Genomic DNA, 13,458 nt, shown 5'->3' on the forward strand with positions numbered 1-13,458 from the left:
ATACCTTACTATATCATATTATAGTTAGTTATAGTTATTGAGATATAAAGTGGTAATTTATAGCATTTACTATGTGTTTTGAAGATGGCGGGTTGCTTGTGGTGGCAGATCGCTTGAGTTACGTTACCAAGAACCGATTGTTTTTGAGGTAGGGCATCAGGCCGTTAATGGTATTGATAATACATGTGATGTCTGGCGAGCTACGATTTGAATGCCCTTCTGTATGACGCGATACAAACCCAACTGATATCTAATGTGTACCAATGTGTGTTGGCGATCAGGTTCGAGAAATTATCGAAGGGTGTAGTTGGTGACATCAGTTACGGGACGTACTGTACTTGACAAAGGCCGAAGGTACTGTTTTCTCCCCGACCCCGCGGTTGACCGCCTCCTCATACCGCCCTACATACTCGTGTGTGACTGGACGTCCACATAGCAAACAAGAATCTACCGGCAGATGGGAGCTGCTATCACCACGTGACCAATTTTATACTGTCCCTTTTCCATCTTCGCACTTCCATCCCACTCAGGCGTCCTACGTCTTGTATCTACCATGGCCACACCCTTTCAAAACATGGGCCATGGCTCTGACGAGTTCATATCTGAAGCCCATTCGGTAATTTGGTCCCCTTCTTCTGGGATTGAAGTCTCTAATGATCTCGCAGTTGGTGACCCAACTTTACGATCCCGCTAACCAGCGGAACCCGGCCAAAATCGACGAGGTACAGTCGCAACTGCAGCACCTTCAAAAGAGCGAACATGCCTGGGAAATTGCGGATTCGCTTCTTCGGGAGCGCTCTGCCCATCACCGTTTCATGGGTGCCCTCACCTTCACAGTCAAAATCAATGTATCAGGGTGAGTGTCAAGAGATGCGATATTGCTTTTATTCTTTCAGCTTGGAACGACATTGCTCATCTGTTTTCAGTGGCGAGGTCAAAGAAACCATGGCAGCCCAAATTTTGGAGCTCCTCGTCAATCACTTCATCACTATCGTGAATGAGGGTGAGCAGGCGTTTGTGATCCGAAAGCTTGCCTCCAGCCTTATTGCGATCTTCCGGCATCCGACTATCCCGTGGAAACGGGCGCTTTGGCAGCTGGCTGCCAGTCTTGCGCATGGGAATTTTGTCCAGGAAGATCAGTCCCAGACCGTGGATTTCCTAAGTGGTGTACTGCCAGCTCTTAGTACACCGCAGGCCACAGCTTTGTTATTCTTTTCGGTTTCGCTGGCTGAAGAAACCTTGAGGTTGGACACTGAGCCTCAGAATCTCGTGGCGCCCGTGATTCAGCGGGCGGTGTCCAACATCAAAGATGGCTTCTTGCTGGTGCAATACATCATGCGGCAGATCGCTCAACACCCTTCCATTTCGCAGGGTGAATCTCCTGAAATAACGCTCGCAAATGAAGCCATGATTGCCTGGAAGGTAAGTCAGTTAGCGCAAGGATAATATACAGTGCCGATGATAAGATCGTTGACTTTTTTTTCTTACATAGGCTTGGCTAGGAGTCTATGGGAGTCGCCTGCACCCTGGACATGGCGAAGAACGTCGGGCCTTGGCAATTTCTTGCGGACAAGACATCATAGAGACCCTCAGAATTCCTAGTTTGAGCGAGAATGCAGCATCTATATTGACCCAAGCTTTTGAAACCCGCAGTTGGGCCTTCGACGACAGCTCCATTTTGCTCATCTCACAAGTTCTCTCTGATTCCATTGTGACATTGCATATATCAGAAATCACGAAGGGGAATGAAGGCGCCGAGAGCATGACATTTGTCGACCTTCTGGTCGCGTATGTGTCGCATCTTCAAATGAATCTGTTCAGTGATCCGATAAAGCCCCAAAATGCCCAAATCTTGAGCATCGTGCACAACATCTTCAAGACTCCAGGATACGCTGTCATTGATGACCAGGCAACACCTCGCGTCTTGGAGTACTGGAATGAGATAGCGGAAATTCTTCCCGACGAGCTGCAGCAAAGTGATCCTAGGTATCAAGCAGTGAAGAGTCACTTGGCGCAGGTTGTTCTTGGCTTATTCAACAAGCTACTGTATCCCACTCCTGGCGACCTGTCGGACTGGAGCGATGATGAAAGAAGTGAATTCAACGGATTCCGTTACGAAGCCTGCGACTATCTCTTATCGGTTTATCCCATCCTCGGCGTGGAGTTGGTGAGTGTTTTCCAAGAAAGCGCAACTACCCACCTTCGAACGAATGATTGGCGTGGATTTGAAGCTGCCATGTTCTGCATTGCGCAGCTATCAGAGGCTGTCGATGAGAATGGGCATGCAGATCAATGTCTTGATGCCATCTTTGGCAGCGATGCCTTTTCTCGCCTCTGCACCGGTGGTGAGAATGTCATTCCGTTGAAGGCACGTCAGACGTTAGTTGATGCGTTTGGAAAATACGAGTCTTATTTCGAAAGGCACAATTCATTGCTTCCAGGTGTTCTGAACATCCTTTTTGAGTCACTCACCTTCGAGACGTGTGCCCCGGCGGCTTCGCGATCTATCCTGACGCTTTCCAAGTCATGCGGCCGTGTGTTGACCACAGAGCTCCCGGTTTTCCTCGACCAGCTTGACCAATTTCGTACAAAGCCGACGGCAACAGTGTCAACGATGCCCAAAGTGCTTGAGGGCATTGCAACCATCATACAACGATTACCTACCGATGATGAGAAAGTGCAAACTCTTGAGAGGATTCTGCGCTTCTTCGTCCAGGAAGCTAATCAGGCACGAGATGAAGCTGCCAATTCTGCGTTCGAAATTGCCCGTGCCCATGGCCATCTTGTGCTTGGCTGTATCGCCAGTATTGGACGGGGTTTGCGTGCCGATACAGACGAGGTTATCAACATTGACGCAGCGGAAGAGCAAAATCCTTACCCGCCATCCTTCTGGAATGCTGGGCCCGGCTCCGGTGCCCAGCAACTTATCATGGAAGCAATGAGGCTTCTTATATTGGATTTCCCCGTGGACAGTGGGATCATTGATTCTGCGTGCGACATACTCAAGGCTGGGTATACTGAGACTTCGGGGCTCTTCGTTTCCCCCCATCCTTGACTGTCGACTTCATCAAGAGTTTCCCACTTGGTATCTCCGGCACAGATGTCATCATGGCTACCGCCTCCTCATTTCTAGCCTCGCATGCTTCTCACTCGATGCAGATCAGGGATGAAGCCGTGGCGTTAATAGTACACGTCTTCCAGCTATTTTCTTCCATGCTGGATAATCCTGACATTTACGACCCAGAGACCGCAAATGCAGGCATTGATTTCCTCGCGCGTCTCCTTCCGAAATACTACCCCATCCTTTTCTCCTTGACTGAGCCACTCCCCTCTGTATCAGGCTCAGTGTCACAAGGTCTGCCGGTTTTCGTGGTCCTGTTGAACTTTACGCTCCACGCTCTCACGCGCCCAGAGCCTTTGACCCTTCGTTCTGGGTCCGCATTCTGGGTTGCCATGCTAGAACTTCGCGGCGGCTCACCGGAGGAGACGGCTGCCCTCGATCAAGTCCTCGAGCAATTCATTCCTGCGCTTTGTGAGACTTTAATCCGCCAGATCGCAGGGCACTGTGCACGTTCGGATCTGCTGTCGCTCAACGATGTTCTGCGGCGCACAGTCTTTAAGAAGATGGGACTGGCTCGCCCAAGTCTCACCGCGGCTCTGAATGCCCTCGACGCGCAGGTCACAAATGCTGATGGCCACCAGGCTTCAGTTCTTTCGCCGCAGGAGAAGTCTCGGTTCCTAGAGTCGCTAATTGTTGCTCGCGGACAGCGACAACCATCGCTGGAGCTGGTTCGATCATTCTGGTTGAAGTGCCGAGGGATGGCATTTGACTATGCCGGATAGACCGAGGACTTGCATATTCATGACAACATGATAATTGTCATTGGAGTTCAGGATATCTCAAAGATTCGAGGAAATTTCGTTGCATTTTCTTTTCAGAAATCCAGTTTTGCAGGCAAGTCATAGCCTTGGAATCAGAAAGCAGTTGAACCCATCCGGTCAACACAATGTTCTTATCTCTTAGAGTTGATGGCTCGTACATAGCCGATTCCACCAACTCATTTAATCACGCTTCACCCGACAATTTGTCCCCCTGCCCATTCAATGTGACAGTGCGAGTCAGGATGCTGAACTTGTGAAACTTTCATACGTCCCCAGTTCCTGATACACAAATTGCCACGCGCCAGGTGTAAGGACACGCAGTAATGAGCCTACACGACCATTGCGAGAGATATGAAGGATCGGTCCAAACGCCCTGTCGAGCGGCTGATTGAGCCTAATCAGGGCAGACATGGAGCCTTCATTACATAGAGTACTTTACAGTGCACTATCTCTTCGCTTATATGAGATTCATTGTGCCCCCGAATTGTTTTAGTCTTGGGTTCAATTAGATCTCTGACTTTCTGCATTTTCCCCGCAGCGATGCCTCTTTTGCTCTCGGTGGCCATACCTGTGGACGGGGTTTTCCCATGCGATGCTCCCACTTCACCGTGGCTGGAAGATCACCGAATTGATGCAAGTTCCGATCATAACCTCGACACCTTTCAGAGAGCTTAAGTTTGTCGCCTGAAATCCAGGGCGAACATGGAGCTTTGTCAGTAAAATTTCCTATTCAGGCATAGCTCAGGCACCGACATGATTAGGGGACATGAAGATTCGACAGGTTCCGCCATACTCAGCTATTCTCCCTCCACGATAACCTGAGAACAGACTCAATCATCGAGCAGGCTATCGCTACATCGGAATAAACATTGGGTTCTTGTCCAAAGCGATGGCTGTGACAGCGGCAAAAACATAGCCGCACCGCCACTGCGGCAGTGCAGCCCTCAAACAAGTACAAAAATAACATCTCTAGACGACGCTCCACGATGTGGCCCAAGTGCAAGTGGAGTGCCTCGAGGGCTGCATTCCTGCTCACCGCACTGCGTCAGGTCCGTGTTCCAATTTTCTCGTAGCCCAAGATCGTCGAGTCTTTCTTTTTAATTTTCTAAGATCTCCACTTGCCGCCAAACATCGCTATTTGTTTTTGCTGTTGCTTTACTTGGATTTGCGTATGCCTCAAATTTCAAATACACCGGAATCTCTGCTTGCCCGCTCAGATTCAAGAGACCCGACAACCACCTGTAGAGGCATAACTACCCAGGGCCGACCATGTCGTCGAGCTCTAGCACCATCTCAACCGCCAGCGTATATTTCAAAGTCTCGCAAGGGCGTCAGCCACATATCAGACCCAGAGTCCCTGTACTGCTGGCAGCACAAGGATCAAGCCGGGTCATCAGTGCCCTGGGATAAACCAATTACTCCGGCAAAGCCACGAACCAGCATCGAGACCTTGATGGATCGACTCGGTGTCCTTGAGATCAATGATCAGCCTAGGCCGCAGAAGATGCACCAAAGGCGGACAAATCAAGGTCTCGGTGAGAAGCGCAAGCCTCGTCCAAGGCGCACCTTTTGCTGCTTCGAGATTGTGGATGATTCTAGCGACGACCACACGCCGTCTAGACCTGTGCAAAGGCCTCAAAGTCGCCCATCTCAAGGATTGCCAAAGCCCCGGCCATCTGCCGGGAAACCGCAAAACGTTGCTTCTCAATCATCGCGAGCATCTGTCCCAGACGGCAGAAAAAAATCCGACTCCATCGTGGATCCCTACTACACTTTCACCAGAAACAGCATCTCTCCTCCAAACGGAGCTCTCCAAGCCAATCTCATCAGCTGACGAATATGGTTACATCTATATGTTCTGGGTAACACCCCAGACAGCAACAAGAGATAAGAGTGGAGAATCAGCGCAAAACAGAGATATCGCATCATCTCTACTACCATCAGCACCACCAAACAACCATCTCCGCCCACCAACGCAACCTCGCAGCGTAAGCGATGCCATTCGCGCCGCGCGAGACTTGAACGCTCTTACATCCAACCCAACACCAACCACACCAGGCACGATTCGACTTAAAATTGGCCGTACAAACAATGTCCACCGTCGAATGAACGAATGGACCAATCAGTGCAATTACGATCTGACTTTGATTCGCTATTACCCGTATACATCATCTGCATCCGCCTCATCCTCCCCAGCGAGAACATCTCCGAGTAAGCGGAGCAATAGTCACTCGGCTGTTGATGCATTAGTTCCTGGCCGCAAAGTTCCTCATGTTCACCGTGTGGAACGGCTTATTCATCTCGAGCTAGGGGAGCTACGTCTTAAGGATCTTGGCAAATGTGGGGTTTGTGGAAAGGAGCATCGAGAGTGGTTTGAGGTTGAGGCTGCGAAGGAGGCTCTAAGGAAGGTGGACGAGTGTGTGCGGAGGTGGGTTTCATGGGGAGAGTCCATGCTTTAGGGAACTAAACAAAGGGTTATTTAAGAGCAGTTGAAGCTCAAGGGATCCCCCGCCACTTCATTCAACGAGCTTAGTATATCGTGTTGGTTCTTTTCTTTTCTTTTCTTTTTTTTATGCAGATAACAGCAAAATCCCTGACTCCGCTTAGGCTTTGGCGCTCGGGTTGTGACGCAAATTGGTGCCAAATTATAATATGCAGGCAATAGATGATCTACGCCTGAGTTGTTGAGATAAGATCCTGCATCAAGTCCGTCATACCAACAAGTTGCATAGCAGTCTTGATCTCTTCTTTAAATTCTAGTCCAATATGATCGGATGTTCAGCTGTCAATCAGTTTCACGGAACCTTACAATTGACAGCATGCTCCACGCCTTCTTGTCCATAATTGAGAGCATAGCCAAAAGGCCCGTCCAGGCTCACAGCCGAAGCACCCAAGCAAATGGCTTTGACCATATCCGAGCCCCGACGAAAGCCACCGTCAACAAGGACATTCAGCTTGTCGAATACTTGTGGGCAATGTCGATGGAGTTCCAACAAGATGGTTATTGCAAGGGGAGCAGTACTAGCAGCTCGACCACCATGGTTGCTCACCACAAAACCATCAAACCCGACTCTCATGGCAATGACAGCATCTTCCAGTCGTTGAACTCCCTTGAACAAAATAAGCTGCTTCGTACTACCTCTCAACCAAGCCAATCTCTGTCTCATGTGGCCAAAGTGCAAAATGGCACCCTTGAAGCGGAATCTTCAGCACTCACACTGGCAGTAAATAGCGGAACCAAGCCGATGGATGTACACTGGGCTCATTCTCACGATTGAATGCCGGATTTTCATTGTAAAGATAGCAAGGTCAATCGACGACGCTATATGCACGCTGGGCTCGAGTGTCCTGTTTTTCTGAGGAATCGAGATCGATAGAATGGGTATCGTTCAGTGGCATAAGCTATGGCAGGTGGATGCTATGGACAGGAAGAGAATTTGAGATAAGGAAAAGAGCCCGGACGAAATCACGTTATGTCGTGGACACCAGTAGCAACCATTATATTTGTTTTCTTTTTCTTAATAGTCCCGGAAGACAGCAACCATATCGTCCAAGCGAGCAATAGCTGCAAGGAACAAGGCCTCTTTATTTCTCCAGCGTTGCAGACGCTCCAACTCACCCTCGGTGAGATACTCCTCTTCATGACCCTTGACATCGCTGCGCTCCGTCTTCTCAAGGAAATCTTTTTCAAGCACTCGCTCGTGCTTGATACGCTGCAGAGTTCGCGACATGGCCTTGTAAGTGTCCTCCAAAATACTGCTGCACACCCGGTCTGCATCATAGTACCAAAGGAAGATGGTCTTGGAGGGTTGGCGTTGAGCATCCTTGGGAACTTCTTGCAAGTCCACAAATCCACCCCTCTGCATGCTAGCCAGCGTCTGCCGCAAGTCTTTGAACGGCAATAGACTGATCTCCTGCAGTCGCTTCTCATCCAGTTTGCCCTTGGCCTGCAGTACACGCACCACTCGGAGTGCGACATCGCCGAACCGGGATTCAATCAATCGTTCTAATTCCAAGTGTCGCAATTTCCGAGCAAGACCGCGGAAGCCAACACGCCATTTTGAGGGCCCCACTGATAGGGTGACAGAAGATACTAGGTCGAATGGGGGTTGTGAAAGAAGACCAAGATGCTGGTTGACTAAATAGGCACGCATGGCCCCAGACGATGCTTCATCGCCATTGTCAGCGTCATCGTGGTCGCCGTTGACGCCGTTCTCCAGAGGCCGCTTTCCTCGTTGATTCATCACCTGTGAGGGATCCGTTGGTCCCAAGGCGCCGGTTAGATCCATGTTCGGATCAATATCTTCAAGTAACGTCTGGACGCTGATCGGAGCGGAGAACTGTTCTCCTTCTTCCTTCTCACGAGGGATTTCTTCTGAATCTCGGCAGCGGGGTGTGGCATATTCCACCCGACGAAGAAGGCAAGCGTACAACTCCGCGGTCACAGCAGGTGCGTCTTGCTGGGCGAGATCTACAAATCGAGCATTCCGTAGAGCCACATCGAGCTTTTCATAATTGACCCGAACGACCATTCCAGACTTTGTTTAAGGTCAGCTTCTGATCAGTTGAATTGAAACGACAGAGAAAGATACTTACCTCCATTGGGATATTGTCGAAGCCATCCTCATCCTCGGACCATTCATTTTCTTCCTCGTGCTGCTCTTCGTCTTCTGCATGATCGCCATTGACGCCATTTTGGTTGTCCTGGGATTTTCCATTCCCGGAACCATTACCAAATCTCCTTTTAATACCACGGGGCAGACCATTGTACATGAGTCCTTGGGTGAGGTCACCGTTCGTTCGTTCTTGGACCAATTCTAAGGCCCTCTCTTTGATTGCCTCTTCCTGCTTCTTTCCTTTGAGGGCCTTGATATCAGATCGAGCAGCAACCGCTCGCTGCGCTTCAAGTAGATTATCCGAAGGGCTCTGGAAGTGAGCGTCTCTCACACGTATGATGTATCCGTGGGATGCAAGAGCCTTGAGAGTGGCGTGGAACGGTGCCGGCTTGTCCTCAACCCCATGATCCCCATTTGCAGTAGCGTGTTCTTCCTCCACATCCATCCCGTTTTCTTGAGGTTCTTCTTCCTCATGTTTGATCCCATTTGCAGCCACCGGCTTTCTTGACCGAAGTTCGGGGCGGACTTCGAGTTCCGAGATTGAGGCATGTCCGAGGTACAAAATGGCCTCCATCATACGAGAAGCATACTCTCCGAGTCGTGATTCAACTAGTTGAAGAATCTTGCCAGATCGCACGAGGTAATAAGCAGCTTGTGGGTTCGCTTCATAGTAGGTGTTTCCATCTTCGAGGGAGGTGAAGTGGTAGATGAGGTGGTGTTGAATCATGGCAGCCAGTGCATGGCGCAACTGTCTATCATTGAGACGGGAGTGGAATTTAAGCCGAGGAAGTGTCAAGCGCTCATAGCGTTGAAGGATTGAAAAGATGCGCTGTGAAGGTTGAACTCGTTAGAACCGAGGGAAATTTGTCGCTATCTGGCGAATTCATGCAGCATGAGGTTGTAGCAAAGACCGAAAGACACTCACAGCAAATAGCTCACCAAAGTGATCCTCAACCAAGAGCATACATAGCTCCGCCGCGTACTGTGCAGATATGCGTCAGTGCCGATCGTAGACCGATTAAAGAAGTCCTGGCGAACCTGGGATATCATTTTGGCGGTATTGGAGTGATGACCAGCCTCCAGTCCGCACGAGAGCAATTAAGGTCACCGCGACAGATTCATTTGAATGTAGAGCGCGGCGCAAGTGGAGGAGGAGCAGCCCTCACTTTTTTGCTTATCAGTCACGTGGTGTCATATCATGTGATCTTTACTTGGGCAGGTCAAGTCTGCGAGTTCAGCGTTTGACGAAAGTGTGGCGAATAGAAGTATAGAGTCGAGAACCCTCAACTATGTTATTTTTCCAGCTACATAATAAAGATATGTTAATCCTATTTCTCTTATAGAAACAAGCGATAATGCAGAATAAAAGATATTCCGGTTCCGTCCGACTCGTCACGGCAGCCAATCAGCGGCCACATAGTCAGCCAGCAACCCGGCATCTTGAAGCTTTTCGTAACCCGTCTGCTTCTCCTCCTCCTCCGCATCCCCCTCCAACTCAATTGCCTCCCTCCTTCAAGCCCTTTTGGGTTCTCGCTTCTTTCTTCCTTTCCTCTTCCGTCCTCGGCGCACAATGCTGTCGCGGTCTTCCGTCCGAAACGCGCCGCGTGCGCTCGCCGCCGGCCGTCGGGCCATGGCCTCTGCTGCCAACCCGACTTTCCAGTACGATGTCTCTGAGGTCTCCGGCGTCAAGGTCGCCAACCGTGAGGTCGCTGGTCCTACTAGCACCCTGGCCCTCGTGGCCAAGGCTGGTTCCCGCTACCAGCCGTTCCCGGTTTCTCCGATGCCCTCGAGAAGTTTGCTTTCAAGGTTGGTCCCGACTGCCATCCATTGAACATCATCCGCCGCCTCCCTGTGCTAACTCGACCTTCTCCAGTCCACACTCAAGCGCTCTGCTCTGCGCATCACCCGTGAGGTCGAGCTGCTGGGCGGTGAGATCTCCGCTACTCACTCGCGCGAAAACCTCGTCCTCCGCACCAAGTTCCTCGCCAATGACCTCCCCTACTTCACAGAGCTGCTGGCTGAGGTTGCTAGCCAGACCAAGTTCACTGGTGAGTTACTTTCTCCACTGGGCGTCCGGCTCGAAAGGGAAAGAGAGCCATGATTATTAGGTTGGTTTTGCTGATTTGAATCCTTTGATATCAGACCACGAGTTGAAGGAGGTTGTCGTCGATCTCCTCAAGTACCAGCAGTTGGCCCTCTCCTCCAGCGCCGAGAACATCGCCATTGACGCCGCCCACGGCATTGCCTTCCACCGTGGTCTGGGTGCCCCCATCACCCCCTCCGAGTCCTCCCCTTACGAGAAGTACCTGACTGGTGACGCCATTGCTCAGTTCGCCCAGGATGCCTACTCCAAGTCCAACGTTGGCCTCGTCGCCACCGGTCCCAACTCCGGTGATGTTACCAAGTGGGTCGGTCAGTTCTTCAAGGATCTCCCCACTGGCGCCTCTTCCAGCCAGTTCAAGGTCCAGCCCTCCCAGGCTTCCAAGTACTTCGGTGGTGAGCAGCGTATTGCCTCCAAGAAGGGCAATGCTGTCGTCATTGCCTTCCCCGGCTCCAGCGCCTTCGGCACTGCTGGCTTCAAGGCCGAGGCCTCCGTTCTCGCTGCTCTTCTCGGCGGCGAGTCCACTATCAAGTGGACCCCTGGATTCTCCCTCCTCTCCCAGGCCACCAAGGGCTTCTCTCAGCTCAACGTCTCGACCAAGAACATTGCCTACTCCGATGCCGGTCTCTTCACCGTCACTCTAACCGGCCAGGCCGACCAGGTCGCCTCCGCCAGCAAGAACGTTGTCGACGCCCTCAAGAAGGCTGCCGCCGGCGAGGTCGCCAGCGAGGACGTTAAGAAGGCCATTGCGCTGGCCAAGTTCCGTGCTCTCGAGTCCGTTCAGACTCTTGAGACTGGTCTCGAGGCCACCGGCTCCGGCCTGATCCACGGCAACAAGCCTTACCAGATCGGCGAGATCGTTCAGGCTGTTGAGAACGTCTCCGAGGAACACGTTAAGGAGGTATGTCTTCAATTTCCACTCGACCCTTTTGGTCCATATACTAATTCTTCACAACAGACCGCCAAGTCCTTCCTTTCTGGCAAGGCTACTCTCGTCAGCGTCGGTGACCTCCACCAGCTCCCGTACGCCGATGACCTCGGCCTGACGGTTTAAACCCCTTGTATACAATACAGCCCCTAGATCGAGGGAAAAGCGTGTTTCCTCGTTTTGGATTTGATGTGACCACTTGTGCCTAGATTCCTTGCCGATATCTCTTTTGTCTTCAGGGTGTAGTTGACTGTAATACAATTGTACCTTATTTGATGCAGTCTTTGCGAGACTTGATCTTCTTGCCGACGTAAAATGGTCTCAGTTGTAAAATGGTCTGAGTTGCATTGGCACTCGGAAGAGGCCTCCCTAAGTGATTTGTGGCCAAGCTTCTTGAAACAATGACCACTGGGTGCTCTCCTGGCTCAGGACATACAAGTCAGACTCAACCTCCAGTACCACGAATACTCAACCACGATACTAGCCAAATTACCCAAGATCAAACGCACTATAAGACCGGTTCGTGGCAATCACCAGGATCTTTTTTTCATCATAACAATCTCATCAACTGCATGACCGTAAGAATAGAGTGATCCACCACTGTGTGCATGAAAGTTGGATCGGTCGAAATGTCTGCATTGATACCATCTACATCCAAGCTCGGTGGTTTGGATCTGCAAGTACCAACTAATGGTGTTCAGGATGTAGTCCTCTGAACCGTCAAAGCTAGAAACACTGATAGCCTCGTCTCCAAGGGAGCTTATCGTATAGATTTTGGATCCGAGGCTTGGGATGAATCATAATCTTTACGTCAACAAGTGGTTTTTACAGAACTTCTAGAGCGAGGGCCTGGGGAGGTCTTTGTAATACCGGCAGACTGAATGCTGCGGAATACGCAGATCATAGCAGCGTTCTAGAATTGTATTTCTCAAATCCATGATCTTTCCCACTTGAAGACCCTCAGACTTATTGTTTTGTAGTATTGCTTCTCCTTCTCCTTCTTCTTCTTCTTCTTCTCAAAGTAGTATTCTCAGTCAGGATTTGGCGTCGCGTATCTGCCTGTTATCCTGTAGGCTGTATCAAGAATAGACTATGGGCTCACAATTCTCATGATTTTGAAGCAATTCACTTGAACTCAACTACGCATTGTCTCCCTTGGCTCTTTTAAGCGAGGGAGATGCTGCAAGGTAGTAACTGCAGCTTGCAAAGGTAGACCACTAGGGTTTCCATGAATCGTAGGCATGAAGACGTACTTTATTTCGAGAACATTTCGCCCATCTCATTGCTCATGAATAATTGCTTCTCAGTCTTGCGCAGATTTCATTCAACGAGCTCAAGGTCCCAGGTAAGATGAAAGTGCAGACCCTAGAAGTCTTCGTGGAGACTCAAAAAGGGGTAAATTTCTCGTGTCGGACATTTCACCTGCAGCTTTTCCAGAAGCGTACCAGAACGTATTGTACCATAGCATGAGCTCGCTCGGCATTGTATGGCCATGTGAAGTACAGAAAACAGAGAAGGGACGTACCTCTGGGCCAATTGAATATCTAATGTCCCTGTCGTTGTGGGGAACCCCACACTGGCTTGAGCGGAAAGCGGGGGGAGGTGTATAGAATTGAAGAGAACGAAGATTTACCCAGCATTTTTTGATGAATCGACACGACTTTTTGCTTTTAACAGACGGATAGAGAATATGCGGGTCGAAAGTCTCTAGCAATACCAGCGACGTCGATATTTATCGTTCTCATAATCCCAAACACCACAGGTTTACTTATATATCCTTGGATTATATACAAGTGTGGACAAAATTTGAGCCATGAAAGATCGGCAGGGCTATCTATAATCCGGCTCAGGATCTACAGTCTCATTTAAGGAATGATTTGTGCTTGCTGAGTGTATAGAAGTAGATCTTCAGGCCCTTCAACAGCTTATGG

General features: G+C 50.2%; 5 protein-coding genes across 5 annotated transcripts; 4 read left to right on the forward strand and 1 right to left on the reverse strand.

The window, feature by feature from the left end:
- Positions 1-574: 574 nt before the first annotated feature.
- N7477_007783 (putative importin 13) lies at positions 575-3,843 on the forward strand (the record flags this gene model as incomplete). The annotated part of the gene is made up of 5 exons (XM_056969446.1): positions 575-616; positions 666-856; positions 927-1,422; positions 1,493-3,012; positions 3,075-3,843. The coding sequence occupies 5 exons, from the start codon at positions 575-577 to the stop codon at positions 3,841-3,843; spliced, it is 3,018 nt and encodes a 1,005-aa protein (XP_056819478.1).
- A 1,628-nt stretch (positions 3,844-5,471) lies between these two features.
- N7477_007784 (uncharacterized protein) lies at positions 5,472-6,341 on the forward strand (the record flags this gene model as incomplete). The annotated part of the gene is made up of 1 exon (XM_056969447.1): positions 5,472-6,341. One exon carries the CDS (start codon positions 5,472-5,474, stop codon positions 6,339-6,341), a length of 870 nt encoding a protein of 289 aa, XP_056819479.1.
- Positions 6,342-6,701: 360 nt separating this feature from the next.
- On the forward strand, positions 6,702-7,160 carry N7477_007785 (uncharacterized protein; the record flags this gene model as incomplete). Its single annotated transcript, XM_056969448.1, has 1 exon — positions 6,702-7,160. The coding sequence occupies one exon, from the start codon at positions 6,702-6,704 to the stop codon at positions 7,158-7,160; it is 459 nt and encodes a 152-aa protein (XP_056819480.1).
- Positions 7,161-7,400: 240 nt separating this feature from the next.
- On the reverse strand, positions 7,401-9,548 carry N7477_007786 (uncharacterized protein; the record flags this gene model as incomplete). The annotated part of the gene is made up of 4 exons (XM_056969449.1): positions 7,401-8,420; positions 8,479-9,327; positions 9,424-9,480; positions 9,537-9,548. 4 exons carry the CDS (start codon positions 9,546-9,548, stop codon positions 7,401-7,403), a joined length of 1,938 nt encoding a protein of 645 aa, XP_056819481.1.
- Positions 9,549-10,068: 520 nt separating this feature from the next.
- N7477_007787 (ubiquinol--cytochrome-c reductase subunit 2) lies at positions 10,069-11,653 on the forward strand (the record flags this gene model as incomplete). Its single annotated transcript, XM_056969450.1, has 4 exons — positions 10,069-10,269; positions 10,372-10,546; positions 10,641-11,500; positions 11,558-11,653. 4 exons carry the CDS (start codon positions 10,069-10,071, stop codon positions 11,651-11,653), a joined length of 1,332 nt encoding a protein of 443 aa, XP_056819482.1.
- Between the last annotated feature and the right edge of the window lie 1,805 nt (positions 11,654-13,458).

The sequence above is a fragment of the Penicillium maclennaniae genome (genome assembly GCF_028827695.1).
Source record: "Penicillium maclennaniae strain IBT 15551 chromosome Unknown utg000007l:1.0-4884863.0:1.0-4888362.0, whole genome shotgun sequence".
Classification (NCBI taxonomy): domain Eukaryota; kingdom Fungi; phylum Ascomycota; class Eurotiomycetes; order Eurotiales; family Aspergillaceae; genus Penicillium; species Penicillium maclennaniae.